The sequence below is a fragment of the Miniopterus schreibersii genome (genome assembly GCF_964146895.1).
Source record: "Miniopterus schreibersii genome assembly, chromosome: 13".
In the NCBI taxonomy this organism is placed as follows: domain Eukaryota; kingdom Metazoa; phylum Chordata; class Mammalia; order Chiroptera; family Miniopteridae; genus Miniopterus; species Miniopterus schreibersii.
Window position 1 is genome coordinate 61,947,666 of NC_138113.1, and position 21,273 is coordinate 61,968,938.

General features: G+C 50.1%; 1 protein-coding gene and 1 long non-coding RNA gene across 2 annotated transcripts; both read left to right on the forward strand.

Moving 5' to 3' along the window:
• Window positions 1-651: 651 nt before the first annotated feature.
• Window positions 652-19,708, forward strand: CREG2 (cellular repressor of E1A stimulated genes 2; the record flags this gene model as incomplete). The annotated part of the gene is given in 4 exon segments (XM_081156448.1): window positions 652-715; window positions 718-820; window positions 18,597-18,710; window positions 19,561-19,708. Coding segments are annotated over 4 exon segments (429 nt in total).
• Window positions 2,160-11,698, forward strand: LOC308566138. The gene is made up of 3 exons (XR_014000130.1): window positions 2,160-2,250; window positions 3,969-4,240; window positions 11,471-11,698. It is a non-coding gene; the product is annotated as an uncharacterized lncRNA (long non-coding RNA).
• Window positions 19,709-21,273: the final 1,565 nt, after the last annotated feature.

Consider the following 21,273-nt stretch of genomic DNA (forward strand, 5'->3'; position numbering starts at 1 on the left):
ATTGGCTGCTTCTTGTATGTGCCCTGACTGGGGATTGAACCCACAGCCTTGGTGTATTGGGAGGACACTCTAACCAACTGAGCTACCCCGGTGGGGCCATGAGATATTATTGATTAAAATAAAAATATGACTAATCCCTGAGAAAGTGGTGTGGCCCTAAAAGGAACAATAACAGAAAGTTCCTGCAATCCAAAGACCAGGTAAGACGTCAAAGTTGAGACTTAAATCCTTTCCCCAAAGTTGCCGAAAACTTGGGGGAGTCAGTGAAGTCAGTGGGGTTCCCAGGGGCAGCTTGTGGGAAGGGTTTTAGTAGAACCTCCATAAATGTCATCTCCCCTTCCCAAAATAACTGCCAATGTAATAAAGTGAGTGTGTTTGCTATGTACTCACAGCTTCAAGGCTAACCTCCTGACCGTCCCCCCCCCAAACAGAATGTCACTGCTAAGCTCCTCTGTAGGAATTCTGGAGGCATCACTAGTGAATTGGGCAGATGGGTACCACTGTGCCTTAGCTGTCCCGTCAGAACAGGGTGATGCAGGCTCCCTTCACATCCCCGGCCCTGTAATTCCTGCTCAGAGGCACAGGCTCGGCTCTCAGCTCAGGGCGGTCCGCAACCCTGCATTGAAAATGCCTCTTCTTGGTGTTCATTAGATGCTGGGACTGCCGTTTGGGAGCTGTGTGCCCATCAGTGACGGCCCCTTGAACAACGGCACTGGGTTTCTTTCTTCTGTGTGACACCCAAGGACCCCATGGTGGCCGATCTGATGAAGAACCCCATGGCGTCTCTCCTGCTGCTGGAATTGGAAGGAGAGTTCTGCAGGTAGACAGGGGTTTGGCCTCCCCCCCACAGGTCCTCTGCATAAAGCAGAGAGGCTGGGGGGGGGCACTCTGGGTCAGTGACTTTAATAGGGCCCTGAGATGCAAAGCGATGTCCTCACCTACATGAGGAGGGAAGCGCCCGGTGCCCTTGAAATCAGGTCAGAATTCCACCAGTCACCAAACTGTGTGATGTCAGGTAATGTATTTACCTTGGGGAGTCTTCATTTTCTTATCTGTAAAATGGGACTAATAATTTCTACCTTATAGGGTTATTGGGAGTGTTAACCTAAAAATAAAACGGACTTTCAAAGTGAAAGGCAAGAAGCATTTCTTGAGATCAATAAAAATAGCCACTTGGATGCACTGATTCAGCCCAGGTTGTGTTCCGGCAGGTGACAGAGGCAGTGGGGACTGAGGAGGAAGGGAAGGGGAGCAGTGGCGTCAGGAGAAGGAAGACACTCCTGCTGGTGCAGGTGACACAGCACAGAGGTGCCAACTCTAAACAATGTCTTTAATTTTCAGCCCAGGAGCTGTCATATCTGCTTTCTTGTTATCTTTGCAAACAGTTCTTTGGGACAGTGTTGCTTTAGGTCCAGTCCAAAGGCGATTTCCCCTGTTTAACATTAAAAACTTGAGACTGAAGACGTTAAAGGCAGTTCCTCTGACGCAGCAGCTCCGGCTCTATTTTAAGTGGTTCTTTTTATTATTATCACTTTTTTATATGAGGGTTGGAAATATTTACAAAGTGTCTTGGACAGTACCTGGTGGGTAACTGGCAGCTCTTATTAGGAAAGGGTGGGGACGGGGCTGGCGAGGAGGTTGTTGAAGGAAGTGCCACAGTAGTTTTCTCTGAGGCACATGCAGTATTTTTCAAATTACTGCCTGTGCCCCTTTGCCCCCCCCCCCCCGAGAGACATGTGCAATAAAGACCTGGACTCCTTTAATGTACTCTCTCAAAAGCTGTCTGAAAGAAAAGATACTTCAGCTCAAATGGAACACTGATCCAACACTCTCATCCAAATTTAAAATGTAGAGCTTGAAATCAAATCCTGCCAGGGAGGTGTCTGTCCTGAGCTGCTGTGGGGCTGCGGGTGGGCCTCCCCGCACGCGCAGGAGCAGCAGAGGCGGCCGGTGGCCTCGCGTGAGCTGCTTAACCCCACAGTCAGCTCGCTTGTAAAATGTAGTGACACTTTAGACACTTGCATAAGATTCATCCCAGCTCCAGAATTCTAATATGTTTTAAACAAAGCATGAAGAACATGTTAAGCAAACAAATCTATTTGCTCTTTGAGAAGGATGTGGTACAATGAGAGTAACAATGCCCTGTGAACCGCAGGCTGGGAAAACACTGTCGCTGACCCTTGGGACGCTGATGATGAGAGACTCCACCAGGCTGGAGACGGTGCCACTGACCCAGCTCTATTGGGAATGGTAAGAAGGTGGGAAAGGGAACGCTTGCTTTTTCATGGAATATTTCCCCTGTTCTTGGCCAGTCGAACTTGCTGTCACTAGAAGTGTATTCCCAGGCTACCTTTCCGGATGCCTGAGGTATTCCTGATCCAGGTGTCCAAGAGCAGCCTTCTTGCTGGAGCCTGCTGGCCCCAGAGCGCAGAGCGCGCCTGCCCTGGAGACGGGCTGTAGGACAGCGCAGGGAACCAAGCCGCGGCGCGCGTCGTAGAGGGAACTGTCTGCTGCAAGGTCCGGCCGAGGCTGCAGGGGCTGGAGGCTGGGAGTGGGGACATCCAGCTGTCAGGCGTCCTCTGGAGGGTGCCAGATCCATGAGAACTTGGCCTGCTCGCCTGCAGCCTGGAGCCGTGTGTGAGCTGCCCTCGTGGCCACACGCAGGAAGCACCGACATCGGTGCGGCATGCTGGGGCAGGTCCACGGCCGAGGGCATTAGGGTCTCAGCACACTTGGCATCCTGCCCCGGAACAGGGGGGATGGGCCACCGCCTGTTGGCACCCCAGTGTCTACATCCTCACGTGAAACTCTGCTTCTCAGAACTTCCAACCCCTTGCACTGTTTAAGCTTCTGAAGTGTTAAAATATAACTTAAATAGCTACAGAATTAAGCTTAGCCTCAGTAAGCACCAAAGCGGAGGCTCCCAGACCATGGGCTTGTGCTCCCCCGAGCCCACCAGTTTCCATGTGCCGCTTAAGCCCAGGTGGCTTCGCCTACGTGAGGCTCACATTCCAAGGTCGCCACTACATGTTGGGTTTCCCTCCAGAATCTTGATAATGTTGAGCACAGAGACGTAACCAGTGAGAGGGGCCGACCCCAGGGCCCTGAGCAAGGCCACGCAGGAGCGGCTCTGGCCCCGGAGGGTAACGGCATCAGGTAGAAATGTCCGGGGCTCAGAACTGCCCCAACAAGCACCTGCCTGGGCACCCAGCCGTGAGAAGGAAGCCCCCCAATAAACAAGGGCCAAACACAATTCAGGCCCATGGGGGAGAGGAATGCAAGTCTCGGTCGCCTGTGAGAGCCCACTGGACGGGCCTCTGCACCCCAGAGCCTCACTGGGCGTCCGGGACAGCTGCGTGCGTGGTGTGTGTGTTTAATGCGCAGAGCGGCAGATGACGATGGATGGACGGATGACAGACTTGTGCGTGTGTGTGTGTTTTCACATGTTAGATTATTATTTATTCAAGAACACAGACTACAGTTGCCCCCACCTGATCCTGCTCCACTCTTCATCGCCTTGAATTTGTCCTCAATCCAGTAGTGAAGTAATCTTTCAAAACCCAAGTCAGATTCTGGGATTCCCTAGCTTCAACTCTTTCATTAGGAAAAATAAAATCCTTAATATGGTCTAGGAGGGGCTGCACCCCAGGGTGCCTGTCCCCCTCTCAAAATAGATAATAGCACCTGACTCTTTGCTGATTGACTTAATATTTGATTTGTGCCCTGGTTTTATTAAGTTGGGAGCTTTAGCTGGAAAGCTGCTTGTAGTCCAAGCTGATACATGTGCTTTGCACGTAGTTCAGAAATACTGTTTTTACTGTGATCCAGTTATCGACGTAGAGCTTTATATAAGTTTAAGTATTGTTTTGATTCATCTGTATAATGCGATGTGATTACCACAGTCACATCCGCTAAACCTCTATATGCCACGTAATTACAATTCCTTTTCTGTGGTGAGGACATTTCAGATGGAGCACTATTGACTGATCGCCACGCTGTGCGTCAGGTCTGCAGGATTCTGCTCTTCCAGCCACCGAGTTTGTGCTCGACCAGCGTCTCCTCATTTCCCCACCCCCGGCCCTGACGACTGCCATGCAACTCACTGAGCAGGTCCAGGATTCTTGGGTTTCACATCTGAGTGGGATCATGTGAACTCAGCTTCCTCTGACTTGCTTTGGCACAATGCCCTCACGTTCCATCCACGTCGTCATGAATGGCGGGAGTTCTGTCTTTCTCATGGGTGAGTAACATTCCATTGTATGTATAAGAAAAGCTTTACACTAAGTAACATGTATATTGACACGTATCATGTCTCCTCAAAATGATATTTAGGGCCATTAACTGGCCAGTGTATTCAGGAGGAAGTTAGATCCAAATCGATTTGGGTGAAAAAGTTTTGGGAGGAAGGAAACACAGCAGGTGTCATTTCCTTAACTAAAGCTGGGAGAAGCCAATATCTTGAGAATAATGAAAGGAAGAAATATTTCAGCATATTCTATAGGATTATAGGGACTTAAAAGAGTTTTTAAGTGAATCTGTAAAATTCAACCTGGGATAGTCTGTCCCACCTAGTTTTAGATTTTTTCCCCCAAAATTTTCATTACCCTGATTCTCTAGTCCCTGAACTTTCCCTAAAATTCACGATAAGGTTACTAGGGGTTTGTTTTGTTTTGTTTTTTAAATATATCTTTATTCTTGAAAGAATTACAGATGTCCCCTTTTTTCCCCATTGACCCCTCCTACCCCACACCCATTCCCCGCCCAGGCCTTCCCCACTCTGTTGTCTGTGTCTGTGGGTCATGCATATACGCATATAAAGTCTTTGATTAATCTCTCCCCTCCACTCCCCACCCCTGCCTTCCCTCTGAGATTCGTCAGTCTGCTCCATGCTTCTTTGTCACTGGATCTATTTTGTTTATCAGTTCATTTTGTTCTTTAGATCCCACATATGAGTGAGATCATGTGATACTTGGCTTTCTCTGCCTGGCTAATTTCACTCAGCCTAATACTCTCCAGGTCCCCCATGCTGTCCCAAAGGGTAAGGGGTCCTTCTTTTTTACAGCTGCGTAGTGTCCATGGTGTCAATGTGCCACTCATCTATTGATGCGCACTTGAGCTGTTTCCAGATCTTAGCTATTTATAAATTATGCTTCTAAGAACATGGTGGTGCATATATTCTTTCTGATTGGTGTTTTGAGATTCTTAGGATATACTCCTAGAAGTGGGATCACTGGGTCACAAGGCAGCTCCATTTTTAATTTTTTGAGGCCCCTCCACACTGTTTTCCACAGTGGCCGCCCCAGTCTGCATTCCCACCAGCAGTGCACCAGGTTCCCCTTCCCCACACCCTCGCCAGCACATGTTGTTTGTTGATTTGTTGATGGAGCCATTCTGACAGGTGTGAGGTGACACCTCATTGTGGTTTTAATTTACATCTTTGATAATTAGCAATGTTGAGCATTTTCTCATGTGTCTCTTGGTCATTTGTATGTCCTCTCTGGAGAAGTGTCTACTCAGGTCCTTTGCCTATTTCTTAATTGGGTTGTTTGTCTTCCTCTTGTTGAGTAGAATGAGCTCTTTGTACACTTTGGAAAGTAGCCCCTTATCAGATGCATCCCTGGCAAATATGTTTTCCCAGACTGTGGGTTTCCTTTGTATTTTGAGGATGATTTCTTTTGATGTGCAGAAGCTTTTTAGTTTGATGTAGTCCCATTTGTTTGTTTTTTACTAGGGTTTAATTGGACCCAATTGTCCTGACTCACATCCCAGGGCATACTGAATTGGCTGCTATTATTCTTCCCTTCTTCCCGGAGGAGAGAGCTTGGAAAACAAATGTGAACAGATAATAAGTAGAAGGTGCCTTCCAGTTCTGAAAATGACTAGGTTAGTGGTTTCCATGAGACAAAGTAACCACGAGAAGTTTCTGGAATATAGTGAACTACCTGACCCACTCAGTGCCTCCTTTTTGCCATTGGTGACCTGGAGAGGGAAGGGGACACCATCTGAGGACCTCCTGTCTCTGAGGTTTATTGGAGACAGGACACTCCAAGAATAAGACAGAGCAGGTGAGCACAGCACATCTGGATTGCTATGGGAATGTTATTAAGTGGAACTCTCCAAATTCAGAGTGGTGCAGGACTGCCAGTTTCTTGGAGACAGGGTGAGAGGGTCATATCATAATGACCTGGACAGTGTTGCCCCTCCCCCAGCACAAGGACCCGACCTCTTAAGGAATCAGGGTTCGTAGCTGAAGGAGCCTCTGGCTGACTCTGACACGGCCTCAGGAGGATGAGCACATCTCCTGGGTGTTCTGTGCGTCGCCTGGGCTTCCAGGGAAGGCCTGCTGGGAACTGGCTGGTGCCATTTGTCAAATGTAGTCAAAATTACAGTCTGAGAAACATAGGAAAGTGGCTTTTCCATCTCATCTGACACGACATCCACCCAACCAGAACCTACAGATGTGCCTTGCCTAGTTTTTGTTAGTTTGTTTAAAGTCAGTTTCATTCCCTTGTTCTGTTTACTCCTGGGTGCTGTGACTTCATTTAGTTAATTAGATGAATTAGGGATGGGAATCTGTTCCTAGCTCAGGTTGAGATGACCTGTTGAGAATAACATTTCAGTTTACAAAAGCAACCCCTCCTCCCTCATTTTCCTCTCCCTTCAACACACATTAGCATGTACCAGTGCTCCTTTGACTACGTGAATTTATGCTCAGACTGGAGACCCAGCTGTATGGGCGTTCAGTAAATATCGACTGACAAAGAAAACCCACCAAGAAATTTCTCTTCCATTGAAACGTCTTTCCTTACGGAGCTTGAACACCATGGGCTTTAGGTTTTCATCTTCCCAGCAAGCTGTTGAGACCAGGGGAGGCTCTGTCAAGTGATATTCTGCTCGATGGCATTGGATCAACTTTCATTTTGAAGATCTGGAAATAAATGGAACCAAAAGGGATTCCTGAAATGAGAAAGTTTCAGTTGATAGTTTGGACAAATGCTGGGTTTCTAGGTAGATCTAGCTGATTATCAAGAAAAGGGGATCTGAAAACACTTTCTCCCTCTTCCCCAAAGGGCTTTTAATGAAGATTGTCATGAACAGTGCCACGTGTCACAGTCGCTTTTACTCTCCCAGGGTGAAGGCATCTCTGCCCAAACAGTGGACAGCAGCTCTGGTCAGAGCTAGTTGACCACAGTTAGCTTGGTGTGGTTTGGCATCAGAGGACAGACTAACTAGTTTACAAAGGAATCTAGTTTCTGAAGGGAAGGTGCCAGACTGTAAACAGATTGAAGCCCAGTGTGGGTATAAAACATCGAATCCAAGCCCTTCAACACGACCTCTCAGCATGATGTGCGCGGAGGGAGGCACATTGCAACGGCCACTCAGCGTGGAAGAATGACACGTCCAAAGGAGTCCTCACACCGGGTGTTTGGGACAGTGCACTTGGACGTCCATTCCTGCCCAGACCTATAGAAACCCCTGCATTTTATAGCCACACTGACAGGACCACTAAGGGAGGGTGCGGGAAGGAGGGTTGGTTTGCCTTTGTGCCATGAGTACAGGATAAACACTTAGCACAAACAACTAAATTACTAGGTACTGAGTTGAATCACTGCTTCTGTGTGAAAAATAGATTCCAGAAATATAAATGCCTCTTAGGCACTCATCTCCCCACATCCATCTTTCAAACAACTGTTCCTGTAAGAAGAAAAGATACCGTTGAGTGATAGAAGAAAACCTCAGCCCTGGTCTGCAGGACAGGGGCGTCTGTATGCTCCCCCTGATGGTCCTGGTTCGCTCACCACTTCCCTCTGCCCTTTCCTCCCAGCTCCCCACAGATCAGGCGCAGCTGAGGCTAACTGGGCTGCAGGCAGTTTCACTCACGAAGAGCAAAGCGTTCCCTGGGAGCCAAGATGGCACTCAGTGTCCCCACGTGGGAGTACTTGCAGCCAGGGAGAGCCCTGCCTTCCATTTCACAGCCGGGAAACAGAGGGGCTGAGAGCTGGAACACAAAAAAGGGCCTCGTCCAGTGTTTAGTTTCCATAACCGTCCGCTCTCTCCATGCACGGTTTCTGCAGACAGCTCAGACCCTGACTCAGGCCCACTCCCTCCGTCTGTTGCCCTCCCTCCTTCCCTTTCAAATGAATGAAGCAGTTGAGTCCCAGGCAGCTCCCCTTTTCCAGTTCATTGTTTGCAGTGCTTCTCCAAGTACGAACCCAGGAGGATTTTGGAAAGGACAGCGAGCGTGCCGTGCCAGATGGCGTCATTAGGTAGTGTGTGTATTACATGTCACCCTGAGATGACTCCTAGACGTGGCAGGCCAGCATGAGGAAGAAGGCAGAGCAAGCGGGCTCCCTGCGGTCTCTGCATGCCTCGCAGGGAGCCGCTGGCCCGTTTCTGACATATGCCATCGGGCTGTGACAGAGCCAGCGCTGAGCAGCAAGGTCCCATCCTTGGCAGCAGAATGGCAGAGGGGGCTTGGCTGGAACTCGGGACTGGCTCCAAGGTAGCACCCAATCAGAGGCCAGCACTGCTGTGAGACCCGCAGGCCGGCGGTAAGGGGCTTCCAGGGCACCCGTGCCCCAGCCCAGAAGATCACCAGATCACGGGGATGGCCCAAGGGGGCCCCCAGATTGACCTGATGGCCCCACAGCCCCAACTTGCCTTCTGGCTCTGGACCTGGGCACATGGCCGAAGTGTGTTCCCAAACCCTCTGGCGGCAGCAGTGTAACTCAGCCATGTCGGGGGGCAGCCTGCGACCAGGAGAGCTCCGGTCTGCTTATAAATGCAGGTCCGGGCCTCCAGCAGTTTTTGGAGATGGGGGCTTGGAATCTGCACTGTCGAGGAACAACCGGGTAGCTGCACAGCACTTAAGTGTGGGAACCACGACTTGGAGGAAAGACCTTCCGAGCTCATGGTTCGAGTCCTCAGCCTCCCAATTCCTATCTGCCTGGCCTTGAAGAACGTGCTTAGTCTGCCTGGGCCTCAGTTTCTTTACTCCTCAAGCGGGAGGAATCGTGCTCAGAAGGGAGCTGGGGAATGCCTGTTTCAGTGGGTGCGAGGCTCCCGCACAGGGCCGGGACTAATAAATGGCGTTTCCTCCGAGCAGAGCCGCTGAGCACTGCTAGTGCCCGTGTACAATGCACATCTCGGAAGCACAGGAGCAGCCGTTTGTCTGGCGTGTCTTCTGTGCCAGGCACCGTTCCCAACGACTGCGGGGAGCACGTGCAACCCTTAGAGTAGCCTCACGGGACAGGTGCTGTTGGTAGCCCTGTTTACAGATGAGGAAACTGAGGCAAATAGGTTGTGAGGAACTTGCACAAGGTCCCACAGTCCAAATGCTAATGGGGCTGGGGTTCAGTCCCATTTGGGACCTCGGCCCAGGCTGTTGCCGGCACCCCTCTCCCTGTCTGAGCCGAGCACTGGGCGCAGCGACCCCCCCAATCACCTTCAGAGAGAACCGAGCCAGAAGCCGCGGAACGCAGAGCAGAGGCACGCTCCAGGTGGTTCTAAGTTGTTCTAACACAGTTTCCGTCACATGAGCTGCACTGGAGGCAGGACCTGAACCTTGTTCTAACTGTTCATACAGACTCGGGTGGGCAGCACAGCATCGGCTCCAGCATCAGCTGCGCAGTGAACCGTGCTGAGCACCGCCAAGGAGGAGATGCAAGGTGCCAGCGCCCCTCTGAGGGGAGGAAGAGGGTGGGACACACATGAAGGGCCTCCTTCCTAAGCTGAGCGTGCTAAGGCCTCTAGGAGACATTGGCCGGGGACAGTCGATGGAGAGAGAGAAACTCATGAGGGAGCCTGTGTGTCTCCTCACCCTGCACGTTGCCCCTGCTCAATCCCATCCACCCCCAACACCACCTTATGTGCCAAGGGACCCCAAGCGTACATTCCCAACTGAGACTTCTCATCTGAGCTCTGGACCACAAATCCGGCTGCTTCCTAGACATCTCCGCTTGGGCATCTCCAGGACACCTCCAGCCCAGCCTTTCCCCTCCCCAGCAGGCTCTCCGTCCACTGGCCAGGAGCAGCCCCCAGGTGACACCTTCTCCTCACACCTCACAGCAGGTCAGCAAGATTCAGCTGGTCTGCCGCCCACACGGCTCGCCCGCTGGCTGGTCTCTCCAGCTCGCTTCTCTCCGCAGCCCGGCCCGCCTGTGGTGTCACAGTCCCTCACTCACTGTTGCTCACCTGTGCTCTTGAGTACTCCTGGCCTGTCCCCCTGGGTCCCCGATTGCCCCTTTCCAACTCACTCTCCATCTTAAAGTAGAGGGGTCTTTTTAAAATTCACGTCTCATCATTTTACCATGCTGCTTAAAACTCTCCAATGCCTTCCCATTGCTCTTAGGATAAAATTTAAAAATCTCAACGTGTCCAGCTCTCATCTCCCAGACACCACCACCCCGGCCTGTCCCGGGCTCAGCTGTCCTCTGGCTCTTTTCTCCTGGGGGCCTTTGCCGGTGCTTGTCCTTGTGTCGGGGTGAGTCCCCTGCCCCCTTCACCTGACTGATTCCCGCTCCTGTCCCGGGTTGTCGGGCGGACGTGATAACACGGGAGCCGGCCTGTGCTGTGGGCCGGGAAGCAGGGGCAGCCTTCAGGTCCTGATACCCAGCCGTAAGCATTCGCTGGCCGGCTGGCATCCGATGTCTGCCTCCTCCTCTGAGCGCAGGCCTCCCTCTCTCCTGGCCCTCGCCATTCACAGAGCCTTGAACATAATGAGGCTAAGTGTTTATTGGCTGAATATATGCAGTATTTGAGTTGGCCCTTGAGGGATGGTATATTTGTTTTCTGCTGCTGCTGTGACAAATTGCCACAGGCTTTGTGGCTTAGGAGAGTGCAATCTCTTCTCTTATGGTTCGGGAAGTTAGAAGTCCGAATGAGTCTTAAGGGGCTACAATCAAGGCATGGGCGGGCAGGGCTGGCTCCTTCTGAAGACTCTGACAGGAAAATCCACTTTCTTGCCCTTTTCAGCTCCTGGAGGCCCCCTGCATCCTCGCATTCCTTGGAGTGTCACCTCTTCCTTGCATCACTCTACCTGTTTTTCATTGTCCTATACCTAGTACTCTGGTCCTCTGAGTCTCTCTGTAAGGACCCTTGTAGTTACATTGCGCCCAACAGATAATCCGCAATAATCTCCCCATCTCCAGATCATTAATTTAATCACACCTTCAAAGCCCCTCTTGCAATATAAGGTAACATTCACACATTCTGGGGATTAGGATGTGGCCATCTTAAGGGGGAGGGGACATTATTCAACAAAGCACAGGTGGATATACCGATTTAAATGCATTTGTAAGTGTAGATTGAAACCCGATAATTTAGTCTAAGGTATGCTATGGCTCTCTTTAGCATTTTAGGGGAGTCATGATTATACTTATTTATAATATAGATGTTTTTAAAATATAGATATTAAAATGGCTTAAACATGTGATATTCAACTAATGACTGTAAATTTTAACATTCTCAGCATATCAAGATGATAGAGAAGCGTGAAAACCGCAGAGAAAGTGTTGTAAGTGGAGCTGCGGTGCTAAGCTGCCTGGCTGTTGGCGAGGACGGCCCCGGGCACCCCGCGTCTGCCTGCCTGGGAGAGGGCCGCGCTCCCGCTCCCAGCTCCTGCTCTGCGTGTCCTGCCAGTTGTGTGTGACCAGCTCAGGTTTATGGAATCACAGATCTGATGCTGGATAAGAGGAAATCCCAGTCCAGGAGGAGGAAAGAAATGCAATGGAGGTGGAAGAGGGCATGCAGGGGATACATGGTGACAGAAAAAAATAAATTAAAAAAGAAAGAAATGCAATGGAACACTCTTTCCTCTAAATAAATATATCCATGGCCCCTGCACGGCACAGATTTCATTCTAAGGGCCTCAGAGAATCCATGGATCGGACCTTTGACCTGAGGAGTAGAAGAGGCCTCAACGGCATGAACATGAGCGAATCTGTCCAGAATCACAAGAATCAGAGGCTTGGGAGGTCTGTAGAGAAGCACAAATCACTTTCATAGTTATTCTGGAATATACTGTTTTAAAAAATTGTTTGCGTGCCCTTAAAATAGGAAGAAGTGACCAGCTACAGGCAATACTGGTTGGGGATCATGTCACATCAGAACGGCCACCCGTTTCTCTGATATGTTCGCTCTGGTGGTAAACCAGGAAACTGGTGTACTCACTGTATGTGGGTTTCCCTGAGCATCGAAGAAAAAAACTGTGTGACGTTCTCCTCAACAGGGCAGAGTGATACGAACCAGGGGAGAGTAATGCTGGTAGACTGATATTTGTTTGTTTCTCTGACACCTGATTTCACAAAGAGTGTGAACCTGTGGATGGATGAACAGCTGGCTGAGTGCCCCAAGGGGTTGCGCAGTTGGGTCGGGTTCAGTCTGAATGCTAAGCAAGATGCTTCCGGTTCCTTGACCGTTTGCAATGCGCTGGAAAGTGGGGGTACCTGGGAGCTAGGGCGGGGTTCTGGGTTGCACTGCCTGGGAGCACAATGCAGTGAGTCCTGTTTGGGAGATAGAGAAAAACTGTTAAGAGGAGCCAAAGCCATGACCAGGATAGTGGTACTAAGAAAGTTTGAAAAAACTAAGAAAAAAATTAACTGGAACAGTATGAGGCATTATACTGGTATGATTTAAAATTAAATTAAGAATAAAATAAAATTTAAAATGAAATAACATATACGCTTCCCTTAATCACATCTGAAAGTCCCTTTCGCCATGTCAGGTAACTTTCACACATTCTGAGGACTGGGACGTGGGCATCTTTGGGGGGCCATATTCAACCAACAACAGACGGATGTGTTGGTTTAAATGCATTTGTGAGTGTAAATAGAAATGGTAATTTATTCTAATATATGCTAAGGCTCTTTTGGCATTTTGGGAGACCCGTGATTGCACTTATTTATAATACAGATGCTTCTGAAATATAATATTTACAAGATGGAGTAGAGGGCGGTAGACAAGACGGCCCTCCTCCACTTCGCACGCTCCTGGAGAGCATCGCGGTCAGGTCGCCCACCACCGTGTAACAGGGATACTGGCTAACTAGGAAGCCTAAGGCAGCCAGGCTGAGAGGAAAAAAGTCCTAAGGACAACATGAGTGCTTCCTGCAGATAGCTGAAAGGCTAGCCCAGACAAGGGGAGCTCTCATTGCTCTGGGTTACCCTGGAGGGCAAAGCAAACTGGTGGGTGGGAGCTAGAGAGCCCCCCCCCTTTTCCTCTCTGCTGCCCCCTGCCCACCCTCAGCAGCATGCGGATGGCCCATCCTGCACCTTAGCTTCTCCAGCCAAGTTTCCACCACCCGCTCCCATGGCCACATCCCAGATTCGGTAGCCAGTGCACCGCATCCAGATCTCCATTCTGAGATTCCTCCCTATTCTTCTTTTTATTATTATTATTACTTTTTTTAATCTTCACCGGAGGATATTTTTTCCATTGATTTTAGAGAGAGTGGAAGGAAGAGAGAGGGAGAAACATCCATGTGAGAGAGAAACATCGGTGGGTTGCCTCCCGCACATGCTCCGATCATGGCGGGGACAGAATTTGCAGCCTAGATATGTGCCTTGGCCAGGAATCGAACCCCCGACCTACCAGTGTAGGGCATGAAGTTCCAACCCGCTGACCACTCTGGCCAGGGCCCACCCCATACTCTTCTTGCCTGAGTAGCCCTCTGCAACATGCGTGGACCACATGGAGCCGGCCATGCGGTCAATCTTGCCTCGTCACCATCTCACCCCTGCCAGCACCTCCTAGCTCCCCCTTTTCCTTGCCCAGGTTGAACTCCGGGATCTATCTTTGTAATCACCTTGAGACCATCTTCCCCTCCTCTGCCCCCTCCCTCTGGAGCTCCTGCTGGCTACACCAATCCTGTTAAACCCTGTGCCCACCCCCTCGGTTACTGCACCCAGATGGCTCAGCATTGTAGCCACAGCCCTGCGGCCAGGCTGACGCTGCACTTTAAATTCATGACAAATCCTCCCGCACATTGTCAACACTGCTAGAAAGTCCTTCATTTTCCCAGGAAGGCCTCTTTCTGGGCCTCAGTCTCATGCCTACGCCCTGTCATTTCACACCAAACCTACTTCCATTCTCTCAGTTGCTTAGGACACCCACTAAGGGACCTCACTCCTCTCCCTCACTAAGGCTGTGAATGTCCCTGCATCTGCACCAGGGGGCCTATGACCCCTCCTCCGGGGGATACTAGGCAATGTCTGCAGACACCTTTGGGTGTTACAACTTGATGGCAGGGGGTGCTACTGCAAGCTTATGGGTAGAGCCTAGGAAAGCTGCTGAATGTTCTACAGTGTACAGGCGGCCCTGCCGCAGGCATCCAGCCATGGGTGTCCGCAGTGCCAGTGTTAAGCAGGGAACACTGATCTGTGTGGGCTGTCCTTGTGCACTACCTGACTGGATACACCCACGAGAGTGGCAGAGCTCAGCAGGTGTCCAGGGGCTCTGTTGCATTTCACCGGGGTGGGGTTGGGACAGTTCACTGCAAGGCAGCCCCATGCACTGCGGGATATTCAAGATCCCTGCCCCTGACCGCTGAATGCAAGTCGAGCCCCCAGCCCAGTTGTTGTGACACTAAAGAAGCTCCATAGATTTCCAGTTGCTTTTTTTTAATGGTTTTTAATGTGTTTATCAAAGTAATACATTTTATTTTTTTATATTTTTAATTTCTCTTTATTGTTGTAAGTATTACAAATGTCCCATTTTTTTCCCATTGACCCACTCTGCCCCCTCCTACCCCCTCCTGAGACCTTCACCACACTATTGTCTGTGTCCGTGGTTATGCAAATAAGCATATAAATTCTTTGGTTAATCGCTCCCCACCCCTCCCCCACTCCCGCCTTCCCTGAGGTCCCTCAGTCTGCTCCATGCTTCTGTGTCTCTGTGTCTATTTTGTTCGTCAGTTTATTTTGTTCATTAGATCCCACATCTGAGTGAGGTCATGTGATACTTGTCTTTCTCTGACTGGCTTATTTCGCTCAGCATAATTCTCTCCAGGTCCCTGGGGAAGAAACCTCTCCAGTTTGAGAAGAGCCCTGGCCTGAGGTGCACGGGGGAGGGGACCTGGCCTGGCCCCAATAATCAAGCTCATTAAAGTGCTTTCCTAAACAAAAGAGCAGCTCTCCCACTACCACCCCCTCGACCCCAACCACACACAGATGCCCAAACTCAGAACCAGCTGCAGTCCGTCATTGTTTCTTTAATAGAGCATATTTTTCTGGCTCCATCTGGAGCCAAGGAATGGAGTTAAGCTAGAGTCAGAGATAAGGAAACGGCAGGCGGTGTTCAGATTGGGAAGCTATGCCCAAATGAGACCAAGGGATGCAGACAGACTTGGGGGAGGGTCGGGTAGGGGAGGGATCTCCCTTTGTGCCAGTGCTGCTCACATCCCCAGTCTGGGGATGGACCCGTGGGCCCAACGGATTTCAAACTTTGCACCACTAAGGCCTCTTTCATTATTTTTCTCTATAGCATTTTAAAAATAATTTATCCCCATTTTTATTACTTGAAAAAATTAGATAGATGGATAGATAGATGATAGATAGACAGATGATAGATCGATGAATGCTTGATAGACAGATAGACAGATGATAGATATATACAAACCAGAGCTTCTTATCAGCATGCTATAAATATGTTTACCTCACTGATTCCAAAATAATTCAATCCCAGCCAAACTTAATGTTTTTAGGTGGTGTCAAGACTGTGAAGAATCTAAGCTTTTATCCTATTGGCAAACAAGTTAGCCTCGCTGGTCGTAACTAACGTGTTAGTCTGCCACGTCCAAGGACGCTGCCTTCTCCGGTGTCTGCTTCACCCTAAGGGTGGCCTGCTTGTGGTCCAGTGCGGTGCCAGCACCTTCCCTGTTTGTGTCCAGCAAAAGCGAGCGCCTGTCTAGGTAGACGCCAAGGAGAGCAAGGGGGCTGCTATCCCAGAGGTCCCAGCGTGCAGCTTCCTGAGCCTCCATGACCAGCGTTGCCCTTGTGCTAATCCCTGAGCCCATCGCTATGCCAAGGAGCAGAATATGCTGTGAGGTTTGGGTGACCCCAGCCCTCAGGGCCTGGGACAGGCTAGGGTTCCCTGAGCTGTGTGATGGAGAAGTGGACGCCTAAAGAAGACTCCACGAGGAGGGCCTCTCTTCGCCCAAGTGGGCCCCCCTAAGTCAAAGGCCACTGGTCAGGGTCCCCAGGGGAAGCGGTGTCCTCCGTCCTGGTTGCCGTTGCCTTTACTGACCATTTGTGAAACAGCCCCTCGGGTACCCTCGGGTATGTCGCACCCACATAATTAAGGGTGGGACTGAAGTCCAACTCCCTTCTGAAGGCACTAGTTCCCTAGTGCTGCTGAAACAAAGGGCCACAACTTAGTAGCTTAAAACAACTCAAATTAATTATGTTACAGTCTGGAGGTCAGAAGTCCAAACAGGCCTCACTAGGTAAAAACCAACGTATGGGCAGGACTGCGCTCCTTTCTAGGGCAGAATCCGTCTTCTTGTCTTTTCCAGCTTCCGAAGGTTGCCTGCATTCCTTGCTTGCGCCCCTTCCACCTTCAAAGCCAGCGTTGGCATTGGCCTCTCACATCCCGTCCCGCCCGCAGGCTCCCCGGCTGCCCTCTCCCACTGTGAAGGACCCTTGTGAATGCTTTGGGCCCGGGGTAATCCAGGATGATCTCCCGATCCCAAACTAGCTAATTAGCTACCGTGTCACCTCAGTTTCCCTCTTCCACAGGTAACACGGTCGCGGGCTCCAGAGTTTAGGGTGGGGACATCTTGGGGGCACCGTCATGTCTACCACAGGTGGGAAGGAAGTGACCCTGAGTTTAGCTGGGTTGCCCACTGTGTAAATGAAGTTTTCTGTTTACTTATTTAAATATAGAATCTTTTTCTGGTGTATGTGAGCACCACTGGTAGAGAAACAGATGCTTCCCATGTACAGTTATTCTTTATTCTGTAACGTCTCGCTTTTTGAACGCTAATTTCATTGCTTTCACAACAGAGCAATTCAGTGAAGAAGTAAACTGGGCACAGCTGACACCAATCTGCTTAGTGCACGTAATTTCATTCCGTTCACTATTTTCGGTAGTTTTTTCTGTCTCGGGTTTTTTATAGTTCTTATGTGGGTCGCATCCCATCATTCTCTCATCTTAGCTCACAAGAAAAATCCTCAGTTCCGCAGCTACACTTCTGGAATGTCAAAAACACAGCCGACGATGGCATTTTCAAAGAGGACAAGACGTTCTCACATGAAGCGACTTACTTAACGAGGTGGCCACGTCCTCAGGTTCCCTTGTTACAACTCAGCAGGATGTGTAACTTCCAGGCAGGTGAAAACAAGCCCTTAAGTATAAGCAAAGCAGGTGCTTTGCCTGGCAGAGGACCTTTCTCGGGACTCTCACAATACAAGGGTGAGAGTGAGTTTTAATGAGTCGTGCGTCCCAGCAGCCCGTTTATAACGTGCACCGTCCGTGCCAAGGTCTGTCAGCATCCACTTGGCCAACCGCGTCACGAGTCCCCAAGACCACCCTCATATTTCACTTAAAAATGAATACATATTTTCCATTCTTCTGTGCACTATGCCCTTGTTAATTTATTGAAAAATAATCTTTTAAATACAGCAGTCCCCAGTTCCTAGGGTAATGTGTTCCAAGACCTCAGGGGACGCCTGAGGCTGCAACAGAGCCTGAAGCCACAGATAATATGGAACTGAGAGGGCTACCTAGCAGGAGGGGCACACAGCATGGGGCCACTGGACAAAGGGATGAGTCACATCCAGAGCGGGACAGAGCAGGAAAGTGCGAGATGTCATTATGTTACTCATACACTTGCACTTTAAAACCCATGATCGATTGATTTCTGGAATTTCCCATTTAATATTTTCAGACCATGGTTGGCCATTGGTAACTGAAGCCACAGAGGGTAAAACTGTGGATGGAGGGATGACTATGCTTCTGAGGAAAAGGGACACTCTGAAAACCATGGCAAGGAGTGGAGAGTGCGCCAGGACCAGGGGTGCTCTTACCTGGGGTTTGGACACCATGGGGCTGAGAGGCCCTGGAGACTGAGTTTTATGGGTGAGGTGGGGGAACCTCAGATGGCTGAGGGCTGGTGGGTCACAGCTTGTGGAGCCTCCAAGCTGGGGCAGGGTCAGCCGCCATTAACTTCATGGTGATGTTGGGCACGTCACATAAACCATCTAAGGCACAATCCCTTCATCTGTAACAGGGGACAAGTATAGCACCTCCCTTTGGCCATGGCCTCCAACCCCTGCTCCCCCGAGGAGGCCCTAGTCCAGTGCACAGTAGCCAACCTTGACCCTCCGCTTCCTGAGGGGCCTGGGCCTCTGTGCACGCCCCTCGCTCCCAAGGCAGAGGCCGAGGGGCCCTTTGCCTCCCCGCCAGGAGAAGCTTCACGCTGCCGACTCCTCACAGCCAGGGCAGCTGCTCCAGTGGCCCAGGCCAGAATCAAGGGACGTTTAACAATTGGAATCTCTGGTTTTATTTTATTTTGTCTTCAATTTCTAATAAAATCCTTAGTATTTCCAGGTGATGTTGTGTCATTGTTTTAACATATGAAAAATGTCCTTTGGATGCAGAAAAAATATCGTGGAGCCAGAGGAGCCCCAATGCTCCCGGTTAACACTCACCTGCCAGGTGACTGCAGTGTCTTCAGAAGAAGTAGAGTTTGCCAAACAAGCCATGTGTTCAAGGTTTGTAAGCGCTTTCACGTTGGTTTGCCCAGAAATGCACAGTAAGGAGCAGAGGTCTGAGCTGCCCTCGGGAGGCAGTGTGGCCACCCACACACTGGCTGTCTCAGTGTGTTTTCCAGTTTGCACTTGGACTTTGGATTGTTTACAAGATTTTTAGATATAAACAAAATTTATATTTTTATGAAGTTTTTAAAAAGTGAGCCACAGCCCTCGCCTTAAGGGTGTGTGTGTAGGACCGTACGTGGGGGAAGCCAAGTCAGTAAACAGCAGAAGGAGGAGGGGGGCGGCCATGCCCACGCGGCTGCAGGAACGGAAACCTTCCCATGAGCGGACTTGTCTCACGGCTCCCACTTCTTTCCACATTGCGTCCAGAGATGCATGAAGCCTTTCTCCTGCTTCCTGACGCAGTTGCTGAGCACTCCCTCTACGCAGGTGCTTTAGGTGGGCCTAGCTGTTTGCTCCCCGGAGCCCTGGGGTTTCAGCACCATTGCTGTCATCCCACATGGCAGGGAAGGGGACCAGGGCTTGAGAGGGCAAACCACCCACCACACATCACAGCTCATCAGCAGTCAAACTGGGATTCAAACCAAGGGGCCTGGCTCCGGAGTTGAGCTGTTTGCCACCCTAGGGAAGGACAGTTTCCTGCGTTTCTAAGGCTGTCCCAGACCCCGTCCTTGGCCCCCTGGCTTCTGCCCCTGGCTGGTGTGAGCAGGTCTCAGACCAAATGAGGTCTGAAGTCTGAGGGCCGTGTGACCTGGCCAAGCACACTGGAGTCCTGACTGGTGCTCCGAGAGGCTGCAGCCTCTGGTAAGAGCAGCTTCGTCACACTCTCTCCCCTTCGCTCTCACAGGCACCTGGTTATGAGGAAGCGGCCTCATCAACACAAGTGGTTCCTTATGAAGATGAAGGTAGAACATGTCTGGCTTCAAAAGTGGTGTGGAGGAGTACTGGGCATGTCGAGGGAGGGATATTTCAAAGCCGCTCCAGGGAGGACCTGATGACCTGAGAAGAAGCCTCCGTGTTTGTGAAAAATGAAATCTTAGGAGTGATGCCACCAGACAGCTGCTGACTGCTGTCTCTTTGTGGAAGGTTCACAGCAGTCCAGCAGAGTGGGAGCGTGGCCAGGGAACCCTGTGCCAAGCCTGCAGATTAAGGCCTTTTGCAAATCCCGGACTCACATGGACTGTCCTTGCTTGTGTTGTGGTCAACCAGACTCACCTACTTGGGGATCATTGCTGGTTGTCAAAGTGACATGTCGAGACAGTCGCTGTTACATTCTTTAAGACAAGACAAGGCCTGTATGTACAACGTGATGGCTTTGGGTTGTGAGAGCAGTTTTGTTGCTTGCTGTGCCAAAAACTGTGCCTTGGTTCTAAGCTCACAGCAACCACAAAGGAACTACACATGCATCCCGCAGCCATGGTCTCGTGCCTGCAGTGAGGATGCAGGGCTGTTTGTCTACAGATTCCTCATCATGCTACTGGATTGCAAATGCATTATTAAGCCACACTTGCTAGAATGTATTGGTCACTTAGGAAACTTTTTGCCCCACTGTAGTGTGATGAGCCGCGTGAGGACACATGGAGCTTTGCCACAGCCCTACCCTACGAAACAGGCCATAGAGGTACATTAGTGAGGAGGGGCAGCTTCGGCAGCAAGCTCCCTGGGTCCCCACTGCTAATGCTTCTGACAGAGGGTTCCTTTCTCTTAGGCACTAGGAATGAAATCCAAAATAAAAAAGCACCTTATTCTGTGTTGCACAGGAGAAGAAGGTGAACCTGGGAAGGAAGCAAAGGCAACATGTAGGAGGAAGAAGGAAAGAAGTCAGTAACTGCAAGCATGCTCCTTGCCCGGCCTCGCCAGGCCCTTGACAGGTTCGTCTCATTTAAGCCCTGCAACAGTGAGATGCATATTATCATTGCCACTTAACAGACAAGGAACCTGAGGCTCAGAGAGGCTAAGTCAACATCCTGAGGTCTGACTGCAGACCTCACCAATCACAATGAACAGAGTGGAACCTAGCAGGTTCCCAGCTTTAAGAACAAGAGTTGCTGAAGTGCACAGGTAGTCACTGAACCAGGAAAATCAGCGAAATGATGACTAACCTGCCAGTGGATGACTGGACTCTGCTTTCAGGAAAAAAAATTAAAGGTGTCTGGGGGGACTCTGAAATTTGATTCTTTTTAAAAAATATATCTTTATTGATTTGAGAGACAGGAAAGGAGAGGGAGAGGCAGACAGAAATATCAATGATGAGAGAGTCATTGGGAATCGAACCTTGATCTCCTGGATCCTAGGTTGATGCTCAACCACTGAGCCACCCCCGGCCGGTGAAATTTGATTCTTGCTACAAATTTTAAATTTTCTACAAATTATATGCAGGAGCACTTGGTGTTTGCAAGAAACTACATTGTACCTATGTACACATCTAAGGCCTACATGGACCTGTGTGTACACATCTAAGACCTCTTATATTGGCATCGAAAAAGCATCTAGCAGTACCCAGTTTTCTGTCTTTCTACAATGGCTATAAACTGTTTTGGTGGGTTAGGTATGTTGTATA